At 63.0% G+C, this 17,540-nt stretch overlaps 1 protein-coding gene across 4 annotated transcripts; it reads right to left on the minus strand.

The window, feature by feature from the left end:
• Positions 1–476: 476 nt before the first annotated feature.
• GRIN2C (glutamate ionotropic receptor NMDA type subunit 2C) lies at positions 477–17,267 on the minus strand. Of its 4 annotated transcripts, none has more exons than XM_036223575.1 (13): positions 17,014–17,267; positions 11,722–11,961; positions 9,077–9,675; positions 8,623–8,737; positions 7,435–7,646; positions 7,115–7,277; positions 6,607–6,760; positions 5,235–5,360; positions 4,714–4,943; positions 4,250–4,410; positions 3,937–4,124; positions 2,825–3,090; positions 477–2,397 (listed from the first exon to the last, which is right to left on the minus strand). In XM_036223575.1, the coding sequence occupies exons 1-13, from the start codon at positions 17,074–17,076 to the stop codon at positions 1,306–1,308; spliced, it is 3,609 nt and encodes a 1,202-aa protein (XP_036079468.1). In that variant the 5' UTR covers positions 17,077–17,267; the 3' UTR covers positions 477–1,305. The 4 variants fall into 4 exon arrangements, with proteins under 4 accessions (XP_036079468.1, XP_036079466.1, XP_036079469.1 ...); XM_036223573.1 differs by having other exon boundaries at positions 11,722–12,209; positions 17,014–17,056; XM_036223576.1 differs by lacking the exon at positions 11,722–11,961.
• Between the last annotated feature and the right edge of the window lie 273 nt (positions 17,268–17,540).

Here is a 17,540-nt window from a genome sequence, read left to right on the forward strand (position 1 = left end):
GCGGCCACGACATGGTCTTGGCGCCCAGCTGCCCGCCCCGGCCTCCCGCTGTGCTCATTTCTGTCCTGCCTCACCCAGCTTGTCGAGGGCAGCAAGGCCTCGGCTTTCACATGCTGAGCAGTTAGGAGAGGGTCTGACAGGACCAGTCACGTTCACTGTGTTTGTGGAATGAAAGGAATACTGAGCGCTTGCTTGCTTCCCAGCGTCATTATGGCAGCTGAATGTAATCACAGATGTGGAAACATTGAGAATTGTAAGCAAGAGCCATCAGGTCCAGAGCCGATGACATGTGACAGAGAAGGGAGGTAGGTCTGGGAGCCAAGAGGGAGGACGAAGGGCTGAGACTGTAGCGCCAACGCTCTGACCTCCTTTCTGAGGAGTCCCAGCGCCAGCAAGGCGGAGCCGTGCTTGACCCCGGGAGCCACCTGTGCCAGGCTTCCAGAACGAGCAGGTAGTTCAGAGCCCTGCACATCCACCCTGGAGAGAATGCAGCCAGCCAGGGCCCCGGGAGAGCCCAGCAGCCTCCCCACGACAGACCTCGCCCTGCCGTTCCCACCATGATACTGTCGGGCTCCCAGGTGGGCACTTGGCAGGACGGGACACCCGCAGCCCCTGGCACCAGGCTCTCTTTTCAAGGAGACTGAAGGGTGAACTCCATCCATCGCCACAAGCGCCCCTGCGCTGAGCACATTTGTCACATCCGGCACCAGGGTGGGCGGTAGCTGGCACTGAGTACCAAGGGGCTTCTGCGGCTGGGGCCCCCTCACAGCCCCACCTCCCAGATGCTCGCCCACAGGGAGCTGCCCGCCGCCCTAGGCGGACACCCGGCCTGAGGTACTCCCGTGATGTTCCCGTTGCCCATGGGCTGTGACGTACCCCCTCCAGGAATGCGGAATGAGGCGGCCAGGACCACTGGGTTGTAAAAGTTTGTTTAATGTCCCAGCGCTATGAGAAGAAACCCCAGCCAGCGGAGGAAGGCCTGCCCCAACCCTGAGTTCCCGCCTCTGTGCTCCCACGCCCAGCTCCCAGCAGCCGTGACCAGGAACTGACTGACAGCAGGGCAGGGAGACCCCACTGTTCCCTGTGACTCTGGGTCCAGTGGGAAGGGCTGGGCGTAATAAGAGGACAGTACAGACTGAGCTCACACCAGGACCTGAGGCCACTGGAGTCACTAAAGTGCCATCATTGTCACTGGGGTCCCATGGCCAGGACTTCATGGCAGAAAAGTCCAAGCCTGCGTGCCCCCTGACCTGGCAGTGCCAGTTGGAGAATCCAGCTGAACCAGGAGCAAGAGTGGCTGACAGCTCACACTTCTGACTCCAAGCTGTTGATCCGCCTCCAAGTGCAAGGCCCCAGGAAGCCGTGCGTCCCACAGGCCACCTTGTTGACCTCTTCCAGCCCCCCACGGTCCCTGTAGCTTGTGCTCTTCCCCAGAGTCCTGCCCCTGTGCCCTGGAGGCCCCCAGGCCGCAGCGAGCCAGGGGCCATGGCGGGCGCAGGGTGGGAGATGAGGGCAGACAGCCCTCCAGCAAAGCGGCAGGTGGGCGTGGGCGTGGAGGCAGGCGTGCTGTCTGTGCGGCCAGGCGGGGGCCCCCGCCCACACGCCCTCCTGGCAGGCCTCCCGGTAGGACGGCAGCCGCATCGACTGTGCCAAGCGCCCGCAGGCTGGGCGGGCACACTGGGCGGGCAGCGAGCTGGGCCTGGCGAAGGCCTCCGCCACCGAGCAGGGCAGGGAGGCGTGGCGTGCGCGGGCGCCCCGGGCCCAGGCGGCGTGCAGCAGGGCCTCCCTCCGGGCCAGCTGCTCCGGCCCGAGCAGGGGCAGGTTCTCGGGCTCCGGGGGCTCCGGGAAGAGCGGGAGGAAGGGGCGCCCCGACCGGTCGGCTCGAGGGAAAGAACTGTAGTAGCAGCGCTCGGGCGACAGGGGGCGCTCCGGGAGCGCGCGCCGTTCAGAGGCCGAGAGGTGCCACCCGCCGCGCCGGGTCCGCGACGGCCACCGTGCCTCCCAGGCCGGCGCGCCCGACACCTGGGAAACGTCGGGCAGGGGCGGCCCTGGCGTCGGGGGGCGGCCCGGGGGCTGCGGTGCCCTGCGCCCTGGCGCGGCGCGGCATCCTCCTGGTGGCCTCCAGCCGTTGGGGCTCGGGTTGGGGGGCGGGCCGGGGTTGGGCCGCGGAGGGCCAGGGCTGGCGGGAGGCGGAGGGGCGCGGCGGCTGCCCCAGTTCTCAATGGTGCGCGTGGCGCGGTCCAGGGAGCTGCTCACCCCTGCTGTGGTCACCATGTCACGCGCGGCCTGCAGCATCTTGAGCACGCTGGCCTGGGCCGAGCTGGCGGTGAGGTCCGGGCTGGGTGGCCGCGCGGGGCTGGCCAGGCTCTGCACCCCGCCGAAGCAGCTGTAGATGCCCTGGGCGGTAGGGAGGACACACGCTGTGAGCAGGGGCATCCTCCTCTCCGGACAAGCCCACCTCCCTGTCCGAGGCACCTGTAAGTCCTAAGAAGCAACTAACATTCATTAGGCACCACCTGCTTACTAGGCGCATGTTGCTGTGGGAGTTTACGGAGGAGTTATCTGAGGCTCCAAGAGGCTACCTCCTCCTAAAGTCACACAGGTTGTAAATGGCAGGGAGGACGCCAGCCCGAGTCAGCCTGGCTCCAGAGTGCTCCCCTGCCTGGTGCAGGGCTCTGGTCCTCTTCCGCTGTGTGACGCTGGCGGCCATGCCACCTCCCGGCCCCTCGGTTTTCACATCTGCAAAGGGGGCCATGGCTAGCGCTGACTGATCTGAGTTGGTGCCGATACAGCCGGCCCTGTCTAGAGTGCGGTGGCCACCCACCCTGCTGAAGGCCAACAGGAAGTCCAGCCGGGACGTGTTGGGCACAGAGTGGCGCAGCCTCCAGTACACCAGGTGCTCCCAGGCGAAGACCAGCAGGGCCAGCCCCATGGCCACGAGCAGCATGTAGAAGACGCCGGCCATGTTGTCGATGTCCAGCTTGCTGCTCATCACCTCGTTCTTCTCGTTCTGGCAGATCCCCGAGAGCCACACCGTCTCCAGCTTCTGTGTCTCCCCTGGTTTGGGGCGCACCTGGCTCAGGAAGGACCCTCCCAATGCCCACCCAAGCCTTGCGTGAGGAAGGGTCTGGAACCAGGGTGCTACCCTTTGTATTCCCCAGGCCCACCTGGGGAATCCAGCCCAGCGGGGGCAGGATTGGGGGTGGGGGTGTCAACGAGCAGGAAGAAAGGAGAGTGGGGGTGGGGTGGGCAGTGCCAGCCTTTGACAGGCCCGCCTCTCACATGGCCAGGGAAAGCTTGGTGAGCGGGCGAATGTCATTCATTAATTTGTCAAACACATATCGATTCTCTACGTGCCTGGTATGTAGAGAATACATACAAAAGGCCCGGACCCCCACGGAGACCACGGGCACCTTCCTTGGTATTACTCTCATTACTCTACGGCACTGATGGAAAATCAGACCATTTGTTATCTATCTAATAGTGTTGGAACCGTAAACTCTCTGGGTTTTAGGGGCAGGCTCAGCTGGAGCCCTCAAACACACGAGCCCCGGTGCCAAGGCAAGCCTGGGCCCCAGCTCCGACTAGGCAAGCCCTTGGCATTACCCCAGGTAATCTCAAGATGGGAAAAGAAATTCAGCCATCCCCAGCCTGCGCTGTGTGGCCCGAGCTCTTTCCTGTCTTCCTGCCCTTCAGGGACCCCCCAGTCCTATTTCCTACTCCCTCCCGGCAAACCCATTCACTCCCTACACACACACACACACACACACACACACACACACACCACCCCATCCGCTCACCCCAGAGACCTCCCCCTGCACACAGGCCCTGGGGACTCGGAATGGTGGTGCTGCTGACCAGCCTTCTGCAGTCGCCAGACCCAGCTCTGCGACTCACCCTGGGCCCACCCCGGTCCCCGGCAGCGGCGGCACCCACCATCCCCCAGGAACTGCAGGAGCGCCAGGTCGATGGCCCGCTTCCAGTGGGAGTCCTTCTGCATGGCGATGCCGTAGCCAGTGGTGGCGAAGACCTTGCCCGAGCCGATGGTGACCAGCTTGCAGCCCTCGTCCTTGCCCGCCATGTAATTGAGGACGGCAGCGTCGTAGATGAAGGCGTCCAGCTTCCTAGGGACAGGCAGAGCCCACAGACCGGGGGTCGTGTGGGGTGAGGACGCCACGCTAGGGCCTGACACGCCACCGGGGAGGTGTGTGGGTAGAGACGGAGGACGAGTTCGGCGCGGAGGACCCACCCCATCTTGAGGCTGGTGAGGGCATCCTCCACCGAGCGCTGGTTGAACTTGACCATGTGGCTGTGCATGTCACGGTAGTTGCTGCGGATGTTTCTCTCGGTGCTGCCGTTGGGCACCGTGCCAAAGCGGAAGGGTGGGTACTGGTCTTGAGGCCGCTGAAACTGTGGGCACAGGGCAGCCGCCATTGGCGACCCTCCCCCAAACCTTCTAGTCACCTCACTACCCACCCCCCGGCCCCATCCCCCAACCCCATCCCCATAGTCTGCACTTGCATAGTGAGAGCAGAATGGTCTTCGATTCTGTCCAGGCCATTCCTGTGGCCATCTCTCCCCCACCAGCCCCCGCCTCACCAGGCTCCCCATCTCCTTCCTGCTCCAGCCTCCGGGTCAAATTCTACCGACTCCCGCTGTCCTGAGTCCCACCCGAGCCCTTCCCCCACCCTCCGCCAGCTGCGGCCCCAGAACCTTCTTGTCACTGAGGCCAGACACGGTATCTATGTACTGCTCCTGAATCATGAAGGCGGCCAGGTTGGCAGTGTAGCTGGCGAGGAAGATGACGGCAAAAAAGGCCCAGACCAGGACCATGATCTTGCTGGTGGTGCCCCGGGGGTTCTCAATGGGCACTGAGTTGTTGAAGACCAGCGCCCACAGCAGCCACACGGACTTGCCAATGGTGAAGGACGGGCCTCCAGACTCTGGGGGCGAGAGAGCAGATACTGGGGGTCTTCTGGCACAGCACAGTGGGGCTCTGGCCTCAACCCACCTGACTCCACAGCTCTTGTCCCCACTGTCTCCTGGGTGGGGACCCCATCCCTGGCCATCCCCACCCCAGGGCAAGTCGGCTGACCTTGTTTCTCTCTCGCGTATCTGATTGGCCCCTTGCGTGCTGTCGAAGGCCAGAGACCTCCCACCGGACCTGCCCCGAAGCCACCCCTCTGGGACGGGGCAGCCCTGCTCCTCCCTTCCAGGCCCAGGTGAGAGCTTACTCTTGCCGCTGGTGAGGTTCTGGTTGTAGCTGACGGGGCTGAAGTACTCGAACATGAAGACGGTGACGGCCACCACGGTGAGGCACATGACGAACATCATCACCCACACCGAAGGGCTGTAGGGCTCTGGGGACAGAGGGAGGCGGCTCAGAGGCCTCCGTGCTGCCCCACTCGCCCACAGCCCCGGGAGCTGGGTCCAGACACGATGGGTCGAAGCAGGGCCCATCGGCCCAGCAGGCTGAGCAGAGGGGTCCCGGACTGAGAGCAGCAGAGCCTCATGAGAAACGCCACCCCGAGGGGGGCCAGGCTCTCCAGCGTTCTTGGTCTCCCCCTCCTACCTACCCTGGTACCGGGTCCCATCGCCCCACCCTAGGACATCTCCCTTTGACTTCACACCTCCCCTGGCCTTCATTCACAGAAAGAAGGTCTATATCCACGCTCCCTCCCCTCCCTCTCCCACCCGTCTGCCTGCAACCGGTCTCACCTCCCCATCCCCCCACCACCCCTCCACCCCCAAGCCAGAGCCCGCAGAGCCCAAGGGATTTCTTCCATCCTCTCCTCCCTTGCCGGCCAGCCCTGCTGACCACACTCCTCTTCTGGAACTCCCCTGCCCGGCCCGGCCTGGACGAGCTGCTTGTTCTGCCCAGAATCAGGGCGTCTGAGGCCAAGTCTCACTCCTCATCCTACTGACACGGAAACCTAGGCCCGAGGAGCTGGGGAGACTGGTCCGTGACCAATGGTGTCAGTCTCCCCGAGTAAGAAGTCATTACTGCCATAAGCATTTGCTCCTCTGATACCACGCTCATCTCTGACCTGGAGTTTGTTGTCTTCCCCGTGGCTGAGGAACCCTGATCAGAGCGATTCAGTGACCTGCCCAAAGCCACACAGCAGGAAGGGGCAGAGCCGGGGTTCCTTCCTCTGCTGGCCTCGCGGCTCTAGGTCAACCCCACACTGCAAGTCTCACCTGACCTCCCGACTGGACACTCCGCGAAGGCCACGACTACGGCTGCGTCTGAGCACCCATCAGGGACCCTGACGCAAGGGGCCGCTGCAGAAATGCTGATTTCCTAACCCAGTCGGAAAGCCCGGCTCCGGTGGGCTCCTCCAGCCCCCTAAGGAGCGTCGCCCCTCGTCCTGCTGCCCCAGCCCACCAGGCGCGTCCCGAAGCCAGCCCGCCTTCCCGGTTTTTCCATCCCTTACGACGGCACCCCCATTTCTCACGCTCCCCCCCACCCCCCACCCTTACCCAACGCTGCTGCGCTTGCCCCGTGAGGGCCCAGCCCAGGCTCGCCATCCCCACGCAGGCTCCACACAGCCACATCGCACATCGCGGGCCCCTCCGCCCCAGTCGCCCCGCCCACCCGAGCCGCACCCAGGAAGGCGGAGGGGGACACGGTGCCGTTGCTGCGGGCCACCATCACGCTGATGCCCGTCTCCACGAAGGGCACGGAGAAGTCCACGATCTCGGAGCGCTCCTCGTTGATGGTGAGGGAGCCGATGGCCATGTCCGCCCGCTTGTAGTACACCTGGGGGCCAGAGGGGTCCGGCCCGGGTTGGAGGAGGGGCTCCCGCAGGCTGGAGCACTCTCCTCAGCCTTCTTCTGCACCCCCGAGCACCCGTCAGCTGTCAGTTGTTCCCACCTGCGGTCCTCAGGGCTCCACGTTCAGTGCTGGCCACCCGAGGGGGCATCATCGGTGACAGCCGTTTCCCCTGCCAGCTGGGAGACCCTTGAGGAGCTGAGCCTGGGACCCACCCTGACCGACCCCCAGCACAGGAGGAAAGGCCCTGGGGGCAGCTGGGAATGGCTGAGTGGCGTGTGGGACCCGGCCAGCAGGCGGGCTGCCGGGTGGGCTCAGGCGGACCCCCGGGGGCCGGCCTACCTCCCCGATCATGCCGTTCCACACGCCGTGCACCCTCTTCCCGTGTTTGCCGTTGGTCACCAGGTACAGGTCGTAGGAGAACTTGACCACCTTGGCTAGTTTCTTGAGGATGTCAATGCAGAAGCCCTTACAGCAAAGCTTGGTATAGGGGGCTGTGTCACTGCTGCTGCCACCAAGAGACCCCCGGGAGTCAGAGCCAGCAGCTCCTCCCAGCCTGGCACGTGGGCCCCGCCCCCGCACCCACGCCCAGGACGCACGCAGCGCCTGCCGTCCGGCCGCAGCGCACGGCTCACACCGGGCTCCCGCGCGCTCCCGCGGACCTGAAGGTGTGGTTACTCTGCCTGCGGCAGGGCACAGTGTTGGGCACACAGCCGCCCGTGCCAGGGTCGGGGCTCTCCACAATGACAAAGGGCCGCTCTTCCAGCGTGGCCACCGTCAGGTGCCGGCTGTCGACCACGGGCTGCAGGGTGGCGCTGTAGCGAGGCCACACGGGGTACTTCATGTGGAGGATGCCGTGGTCCCAGCGCCCCACCTGCAGGGGGTGGCCAGCCTCAGCCTGGGACCTCCAGCCACATTACTCCCACCCCCTGGGTGGGGCCTCTGGGACGGCGGGGGGGGGGGGGGGGGGGGGCCTGCCAGAGCCCGGAATTTCCCTCTCACATCTAGGGACTCTTGGAGCAGGACAGAGCAGGGCCCGGGGCCGGAGCACTTGGAGAACAGGAGATTAGGGGAGAGGGGTCAGGAGGCCCAGAAGGAAGGGCTCCCCGCAGCCTCCTCCCGCCTCCGGCCCTTGTGTTTTCTGGTCCGGCCGTTGCACTGCTTGCTGCCAGCCTATGGCATCTCCCTGAGGCCTGAGTCTGCCTCACCAGACTCATCTTCCCTGGCCTTGGTATAAAGACCTCTCACCCCAGCACTCAAAGCCCTTCACGCCCAGGTCCGACTTACCCCCACCGCTTCACCCTTCTTCCTCAGTCTCCACACCCCCCAAACACATCGCTTAAAAATGCCCCAAACCCTCCGACCCCTCTGTCTGTAAACCAGGTTAGTAGCCCTTCCTAGCGAGCTCCTACTCAGCCCTCTACAGCCCAGCCCAAATGTCCCCACTTCTGTGAAGTCTTCTCCAGTTTCCTCCTCTGAAGGCAGAATGAATTCCTGCCCTCTACTCTCACGTTCTCCGCACACATCTCCGCTCAGGTGCCGAGCTCCCCATGTGTTTGCATGCCCGTCTGGCCAGCACGGCTGTGGGTTAGTGCCCCACGGGCAGGACTATGTGATAAGAGTTCTCGTAGTGGAGGGAGGCCAGGGTGTCGTGGGAGCCCAGAGCTGAAGTGCCTTGCCCAACCTGGGGGACCTGGGGGGCTGCTCAGTGGAGATGTTTCAGCTGAGACCTGAGGATGAGGGGCTGGATAAGGGACAGAAGGGACTCTCTCTGCTCAGCTGTGGGCGCGAGAAGGGCTGGGGACAAAATAAGAAGAAACCGAGGGCCCCTGGGCTCACCCCCTTCTCACCATCTCCCAGAGGCGGTGCCGGTTGAGGGCGATCACAACCATGGTGGGCTGGACTAGGTACCCACCGGGGCTGAAGGAGAAGTCCCGGCCCTCCCAGGTGACGTTCAGCAGGTGCCTGCAAGCGGAGAAAAAGTCAGGGGGTCCCTTAGCCCTGCCTGCAGCCCCTGCCCAGGGCCAGACAGCCCCTCCCGACCTTCTGCCTCACCACCACTGGCAGCGGGGAGCATGTAGTGTGTGCTTAGTCTTCCGTTTCTCTGTATTGACCCCCGCGATCCTCACCACCCCCTCACACCGATTTTTTTTTCAGATGAAGAAACTAAGGCTCAGAGAGGCAAGGTCACTTGGCCCAGACACACAGCTAGTGGGAGGTGTAGCCAGTGAGTCCAAGCTCACTGCCACCCAGGTCCCCTGCAGCATACCTCTGCACACACACACGGCCTGGGCAGGTGCCCACCTGTAGAAGGCCTGCCGGGCAGAGCTGACGGGCCCAGGGTGGCTGCGGCAGTCCCCGGCCGGGGCGGGCAGGGCTCCATGCTGTCGCAGGTAGCCGTGGGCGCCCAGGGCCAGAATGGCCACGCCGTCGCGGACCTTCTGGCGCAGGCTTAGTCGCCAGCTCTCGGTGACGACGCTGATGAGGCCCACTGGGAAGACGGCGGGGGGCGCGTCGGTGCTGCCCAGTGCCAGGCTGGGCACCAGCCACACGTGCCCGGGCCCCACCAGGCCAGCCTGCGCCGCCTCAGCGAAGAGCACCTCTGCCTCCTCGCGCGAGCAGTAGGCCACCAGCACAGGGGCGTCGATCTGGCGCAGCAGGCGCTGGGTGCGGGCGCGCGTCCCACCGGGGCCCAGCTCCAGCGTGAGCACGTCCAGCAGTCGCCAGCTCAGGTAGCTGGCGTCGGCGACAGCGCGCACGCCCTCGAGGAAGAGCGCGTGGCCCGGGTGCAGGCTGGTGATCACGGCGAACGCGCTCCAGTCGTACTCCTCCAGCACCTTGAACAGCACCTGCAGCTGCTGCTCCAGGGACACGCCCAACTGCAAGAAGGCGGAGCCGGGCTCCTGGGGGCGGGGCCGGGGAGGCCTTGAGCGGGGGCGGGGCGGGCCGAGTCCCGCCCCGCGCCCCCGCCCCTGCCTCAACTTCGGCTCCCTGGATCAGCCCCTAGACGCCCTTGCGTCGGAAGATGCTGGGCGTCCCGGGAGCCCTGGCCCACAACACCTTCCCTCCCGCCCCCGACACGGTTCCTGACCCCTGCCGCCCATTAGATCACTTGGAGAGCTTTTTAAAACACTCATGCCCGGCCCCCGACCAGTGCTGGGGCGCACGCAGCACCAGCGTCATTAGCGTCACCTACTGGATGAGAATCTCTGGGGATGGCTCCCAGGAATCTGTATTTTAACAAGCTCCTCGGATGATTCTTGAGCCTGCTAGTTTGGGAAGCCCTGCCCCAGAGCAACTGAATCGGAATCTCGGAGATGGGACGCTGGGCTTAGTGTTTTTCTAAAGCGCTGTGAGAGTGGGGAAAACCCGTTCTGGGAGCTAGTGTCGGACCTAAAGATCGCCATCCTCCGTGGACCCCCGGGAATGAGACAGTCCCTGCTCCTCCGCCTCCAATCCCCAGGGCACTGCCAGGTGGAGCCTGGGCTAATGCAAACCACTCCTAACTGCGCGCTCCCTGCCGCCCCCGCAGCCCCTCCAAGACTTCACCACACTGTGACTGTCCCAATCTTTTTAAAAAAAGAAAAAAGAAAGAAAGAAAAACAAATCCGAGAAAACCCTACAGGACAAGTAACCCAGTTCCTTCGACAAAGAAATTGCAAGAAAAAAGAGAGAGAGAGAGAGAGATGGAGGAGGAGCCTAGAGACAGACTCAGAAGCCATATCACCCAATCCACACACACACACCTGGGAACTTAATTGGCTCCTGATTTAAGCAAACAAACTTAAAAATAAACATTGATGACATTTATGAGACAATGGGGAAAATTTGAACAGTGGCTGGATATTCGATGATGTTAAGGAATTTTTATTATATTTTAGATGTGGTAATGCATAGTGTGTTTGTTTGTTTAAGCCCTTCTGGAGATACACGCAGGAATGTTTCTGGATGGAATAATAGGATATCTGTGCTTTGCTTCAAAATAACACAGAAGAGGGGGAACTGGGTGGAGTAAGGCTGGGGCAAGTTCAGTCAGGGCTGGATGGGGGTACACAGGATCATTATACTCTTCTACTTTTAAGTGTGCTTACGATTCTTCATAGTAAGAAATAATCATAAAAGGCGAATCAGATCAGTCTCCCTGAACACAATTCTTTGGCTCCCTACTCACTTAGGGTAAAACCCAAATGTCTTTCCATGTGGTTGGAACCCCACCTCCCTCTCCGGGCTTCTCTCTGTTCCTCAAAAACGCGGAACCCTTTCTCACCTCATCTCGGGGGGTTCACACCACCTGCGCCCTCTGCCCGGGACACGCCCCACCGCTGCACCCGCACACACAGCATGCCGGCTCCTCTTATCTACCAGGTCTCCGCTTCGGCATCACTTCTTAGGAGGCCTTCTCCGAACAAGCCCCTACCCAAACGGGGGCCCCCTCCGACTCCCCATGGCGTCCTGTGTTTTCCCCTCTGAATGCTTATTCTAGCTGTGATCGCAGATGAGTGTGTTTAGAATTTTCTCCCCACAGGATATAAAGTCTGCGAGGGCAGCCTCCACCCAGGCCTCAGACGGCGACTGCCCTGGCCGCTCTCTCTGCACGCTAAGTACCTCAGATCCCATGCCCAGCCTGGCCCTCCGCCCCTGGGTCCGGAGCCTGGCCAGCGCAGAGGAGCAGGTAGAAGGTGGGCCAGGGCTGCCACCGCAGCCAGAGCGGGCTTGCCACCTGCCTGCCCCTCATCCGGACACAAATGTGAACACAGTCCAGAAAGTTTACCTTCTAGATCGTTCCCACAGCCTTTTCCTCCCTCACTCGTGTTACACCTTCAGTCCCCGTCTCCCTGTCCCTTCTACCCAACCCCAGCTTCCCAGGACCGAAGTCTCGCCCCAGGCCAGATTCAGCCCCCTTCCTCCAGCCCCAGCCTGGCTCCAGTCCCATGAGCTTGGACGGGCACCTTGGGGGTGAGGACCACAGCGGAGCCCCCACTGATGCTGAGGATAGGCACGTGAGTCTGGGAGGAGATGAAGTCGAGGATCTGGGCCACAGCCTCAGTGCCCACGTTGTCCTCGAAGACGATGCCGTGGACGTGGGCGGCGCCCAGGAGCCCACAGATCTGGGTGAGGAGGCTGCTGGGGTTGGTGTTGTTGACCCCCACGGTGAGTGGCTGGATCTCCAGGGGCAGGTCCAGGAAGCTCTGGGGGGTGAGGCGAATCCGGGCTTGGGCCTGTGGCAGCCCCGAGCTGCCAAACACCACGGCCACCGTCACAGCCTGCTCGCCCTGCCCTGGGCCCAGCCCTGCCCAGGCACCGAGGAGTGAGGTGAGCAGCAGGGCCGGCCCCAGGGCCCCACCCATGTCCACTGGAGGGTCCTGCAGAGAGATCAGGATAGGCACAGGGAGGGAGGCAGAGGCACAGAGAGAAAACATGAACAGACAGACGGGAGCTGGAGGCCAGAGGCAGAGGGACGCACATCCAGAGGATGAAGGAGAAGAGGGGAGAGCCTCCCTCCACGAAGAGAGGCAGAGAGAGGGAGACAGACAGACACGGACAAAGAGAAAGAGAAAGAGACAGAGAGATTAGCTGAGCATCTCCAGGGCAGCCAAGGGGGCAGGGGCTGGGCAGAACGTGAGCCATGACAGTCGCTCATTACTTCCATTCGACTGTTGAACAGCGCACTTGGCTACAAAGGCCAGGCCTTTGCAAACTCATCCATCTGGGTTCTGCCTGAGGAAGGTACACAAAAAATGCCAGTCTGGTGTGCAAGTGCATGGATCTGAGTCGGATAGACGTGAGTTTAAATCCGGTTCTGCCGTTTACTAGCTCGGTGATCTTGGGGAAAGTCGGCTCACCCTCTCTGAGCTGCGTTTTCTGGCCTGGAATAATCACAGGACGTACTTCACCGCAGTGTGAAGGGTACCCACTGTTATCAGCATCCTTATCTATAGGTGACAGCTCCTCAGCCAGATGAAACGGTAGCTCTTGTGACATTCCTCTCCCGGCCTCCTGATTCTTCATTCTAAACTGAATCTAACATCTCCAAGGGCCCTACTCTGTGTGCCCCTGCCTAGCACAGAGCACACAGAGCATCCTCCTCCTGGGCACTGGCCATCCCTGTCCCGCCCCCTGCGGCCTCGGTCAGCAGCAGCTCATCCACTGCAGGAGTGTGACACCACTGACCTGCGCAGCACTTGGGGTCTCTACCTTACAGGAGCTGCTTCCCCAGACCATCGCTGGGGTGCAGGATCTTTTTAACCTCACCTCAGGCCCTGACCTGTATGCCTGCTAAATGGACGTCATTGCTTTGGGCTGTGACCAAGCACCGAGCTGGTCGGTTGTACCCACTGACGGAGCTCTTTCTCCCAGCCGGCCACCCGCCACAGCTTTGCTTGCCTGTGCCATCTTTATCACACCCCTGACAAAACTTCTGCACAGGGAAGGGCCAAAGGGTGACCAGGGTAGGCCGGCTTTAATTCCAAGCAGAGAAGACAGGATTTAGAGCAGGGGAGGAAATACTATTCGTTTTGGTGCCCTTGACATCTACCCCCCCGACCTTCGCACATGGCTTCCTAGTACACTGCCTTAAGATGTCAGCCTGGAAACGTGGGTGAGTCTAGGATGCCACATTGCATTCAACCATCACCAATCAGGGACTGTAGGTTACACCTGCATGGGGCACGGTCGTGCTCACCAATGCCTACACCTCTGGTCCCTGCAGGCTCCCTGCCCTCTGAGAAGCCCCAGCCTCCCCCATCTCTGCCTCCCAGCTCTGAGCTCAGATCTGTGTTGTCCGGTACAGCAGCCGTCGGTCACCTGTGACAATGGGCACTAGAAATGTGGCTCATCCGAATCTAGGTGTGCTGTGAGTATAAAATACACACTGGATATTGCGGACTTAGAAAAAAAGAAAGTGAAATATCTCACTAATATTTTTCTATTGATTACAAGTTGAAAAAATAATATTTTAGATACATTGAGTTAAACAAAATACACTATTAAAATGAAGCCCACATGTTTCTTTTTCTAATGTGGCTACAAGAAATTTTTAAATTGTACACACAGCTCTCATTTTGTTTCTTTTGGAAAACGTGACACTAGATGAAGGCCCCAGGCCTTCCCTCAAGTCCAAAGGCACTCCCCCAAAGATGTTCTACGATGGGAAGGTGACCGCTCGGATTGGAGGAGAGGAGGTCATGGCTGGGCATGCCTCTCACCAGGAGTGACCACAGAATACCTCTGGAGGGAGCGGCCCCGATCCGGCACGTCTGAGCTTCAAACAGCAAAAGGCAGATTCAAAAAGGCTATCACCATGTGGCACCCAGCCTCCCCCAAAGACCGGAGGGCCATACATCAGCCTCGGCCCACTCTGATCCCCCACTTGCCTCCCCCTGGCCTCCCACCTCTCAACCTCCCATCCGCCCACCACCGCGTGCCTCACTGGCTGTGACACCCCTCCCGAAACAGCACGACAGCTTCGTGGTGGCTACAAATGAAGTACAGACACTGTGGTCCCATAGACGGGGCTGTAAGCACTCTCGCCCCAACCACCGGCCCTCCCCTCCATGGACCCCCCTCTCCTGCCAGTCCAGTTAGTGGCTAGTCAGCTCCTACTGTCCTCATCTCTAGCCCTTGGCTCTGCTGTCCCCTCGGACTGGAACATTCTCTTCCCACTGCCTTCCTGTTGACTACATGACGAAATTCCAAACTTTTCAGAACCCAACCTAAATCCCTCTCCCCCAGGGCACCTGCCTTAGTCCACCCAGGCTTCCGAGGCCTGAGGAGAGCGGACAGAGGGTCTGGGGGCGCCTCTCAGCCAGGCGCACTTCTTCCCACCACTCCCCCACCTCTCCTGGGCTGGCGAGCTCCAAGCTATACCTATGAGACAGCTTGAGTCATTTCGCCCGACCGGAATTTGCCCCTACCCCACAATGGGCTGCTGTCTTAGAGACCTCTGCTCACCACCCACGAAGTGGTCCTCCGCCTCCAGAAACCCACTAAGTTAATGTTTGATGAACACATAGACCCCATAATGGCCGACAGGAGGGTGTCAATGGTCAGTCCTTAGCCGGCATGGGCACCTCTACGTGCTGGGGCTCTTCTCTGCCCCCAAACCCGGCTCATCCAGTCTCAGGCAGGCTCGCGTGTGCGCGCGCGCGCGCACACACACACACACACACACACACACGCACACCCCAGACACCGAGAGTTCCCGCTGCCAGGCCAGCAGCCCACCAACCGAGCTGATTTCCAGGAGTGGAGAGACTCTGGCTGCTCGAGGATCCACTGCCCATCGGGTGAGTGGCCTCGGCTTTGCCGTCGGGTTTCCCTCCCGCCCTACTGCCGAGCCAAAACCCGAACAGAGGCGTCAAGGGAAAAGGCCGCCCCTCCATCTTGCCTCCACTGGTGCGGGCGCCGAGGTCTCCCTCCTCCAAGACCTGCAGATTCCGCGCGGGCCCCTCCGGGGGGCGCCCCGCCCCCTCCCCTCGGCAGGAGTCTCTTACACTCGGGCTGTGAAGTTCGGGGTATTTTTAGGCCGGCGATAAATAATTCATAGGGAACGTGGCATCAGGCTCCCCCCGCGGGAGGAGGGGGCGCGAGCGGCGAGAGCCACCGTCACCCACGGCTCAAGGACACTCGCGATGCGGCGGCGGCGGCGGCAGCGGTGACAGCGGCGGCGACTCGCGGCGCCGGGACCCGCGCCACGCCTCCTGGCGGCCAAACTGGGCACCAAGCGCTCGGCGCCCCCCACCTCTCCGCTACCTTCTGCGAGCGTCACCAGCTCCTAGTTCCCCACCTCCCCTCCCCCAAGTTGGGTGGTCACCCCAAGCCTGGAGGCGGGGCGGAGCTCGACCGACAGGCGGGGCTGTGGGCGGGGTACAGCCCAGGCCTGCCCTAGGCCCTGGAGTAAACCCAGGAGTCCGATTTCTGGCCTACAGGTCCCCTTCGCCTTCCTATCCAGATTCTTAGTATGGAGTTTAGAAACAGACTCAAAACTGAGTGCCACAGCCAGAAACTAGACGGGCTCCGAGACAGCAGACGAGGCCAAAATAAATTCCTTTTCTTGATTTTCCCACGGCTCCAGGTTGGGGACAGAGCTAAGGCAGTGCCCCCATCGGAAGGCTGGGGACCCGAGCCAGAAGTCCCGTCGGGCGAGCAGGGCTGGAAACCAGGGCGGATCACTGGGGCGAGCGCAGGGCCCGGCGGCCGTTCCGGCTTCGCTCGCCCGGTAGCAGCAGGACCTTGGGTTGAGTCGGGGACTCAGCCTTGGGCATTTTCTGGCTGCCGGATGCCTCTGCCATCGCACGTCCCCGGCCCTGCCCGCCTAGGCCTAGGCACAACCCGCCCTCCGCAGCAGGGACTCGGGTTCTCCTTCCCCGCCGTCGGGGACCACAGTCGAAGCCCCCGGAGACTAGAGCAGCCCCCTGCGGCAGCGGCCAGGGCCCAGCACCCTGGGGCTCTCGGCTCTCCCCGGGCGCTCTCTACCCACCCTTCCTTTCTCGCCCACAGAGCTTGGGTCCTCCGGGCGCAGGGTCGGAATTAGGGAAGATGCCACCACCCCGCGAAGCCCGCGCTGGTTCCCCGGGGTCAGAGGAGGGCGTGTCCTGCTGGGCGGAGGAGAGGAAGGAGGAGGGCTGGGCGGGGAGCGCCTGGGGGACTCGCAGCGGGCGAGGGGGCGGGGGCGTGGGGACAGACGCGCGCAGTGGGTGCTCGGGCACCCCCGGGAGCGGGCTCCTGGAGCCGCCCACAGCCCCCTTCGTCCTCCCTGCTTTCCACCCGCTCCAGCTCCGTCCGTCCTGGCCGAACCCAGCCGCGGCCCCAGCTCGCGGGTCCGCTCCCCGCCCCAGTGGCTTCCAGCAGCAACAGTTGGGGGGTCCCGCAGCCCCGACTCCCTTGCCTCTGCACCGCGCCCTCCCCCGCACTGCCGCGGCGCCAGGCGAAGGAGCCGGAGGGCTCGGCGACCCAGGAGACCAACGTCTCGCGCGCGTCGCCCGCGTCCTTCCCTCGCGCCCGCCGCGCGCCTGTCATCTCGGCCTCTCATCCTCTCCTCCTCGCCGCCCGACCGGGTCCAAACCCCAGGCCGGGCCCCCGAGGGTCCCGGTTCTCTGGTCGCCCCCTCCTCGGGCTCCTTACGCCGGCCCGAGTCTCCCTAGGTGTCCCGCGTCCGTCTCCACTGTCCTTGCCCGCGTGGCGCCAGAGAATAGCCCCAAGTTGGCGAAGTTTGCGCCCCCAGCTCGCCGCCCGCCACTCACCGGGGGGAAGGGGCGCTGCGCCCGCGCCCAGAGCCCGCGCCGGCCGCCTCCCACGCGGTGCATGTCCTGGCGCCTTGGCTCCGCGCGCTGGCGCGCTCTGTCCCAGCCCGGCGGGCGCCTGAGCCCGGGCGCCCCGGGGCCGGTGCCTGTGGTGCGGCCTGGAGGGCTGAGCCGGGTCCGCCCCGCGCCCCTCCGTGGCCCGCCTGGCGCCCCGCTACATCCCGGGCTGCGCTGCGCGCCGCGCCGCCGGCTCCCAGGGCTCTCCAGCCGGCTGTGGCGAAGCTGTCGCTGCCGCCCGCGCCGCCCGCGCCACCGGGGCCCACCGCCTCCGCCCCGCCCTGGCCGGCCCGCCCCGCCGCTGGCACCCGCGCTCCTCCAGCCCCTCCTTGCCACCCGCGTGCCGACGCCTGGGTCCTTTCTCTCCTCTCCAGGGCAGTGCTCCTAGACCCGACACTTGGGGCTAAAGTGGCCTCATAAAACAACACCGGCCCGGAACCCTGGGTTCAAGCCTGCAGCTCACTAGCCGT

This window comes from Rousettus aegyptiacus, unplaced genomic scaffold, assembly GCF_014176215.1.
Source record: "Rousettus aegyptiacus isolate mRouAeg1 unplaced genomic scaffold, mRouAeg1.p scaffold_m13_p_6, whole genome shotgun sequence".
Taxonomy (NCBI): Eukaryota; Metazoa; Chordata; class Mammalia; order Chiroptera; family Pteropodidae; genus Rousettus; species Rousettus aegyptiacus.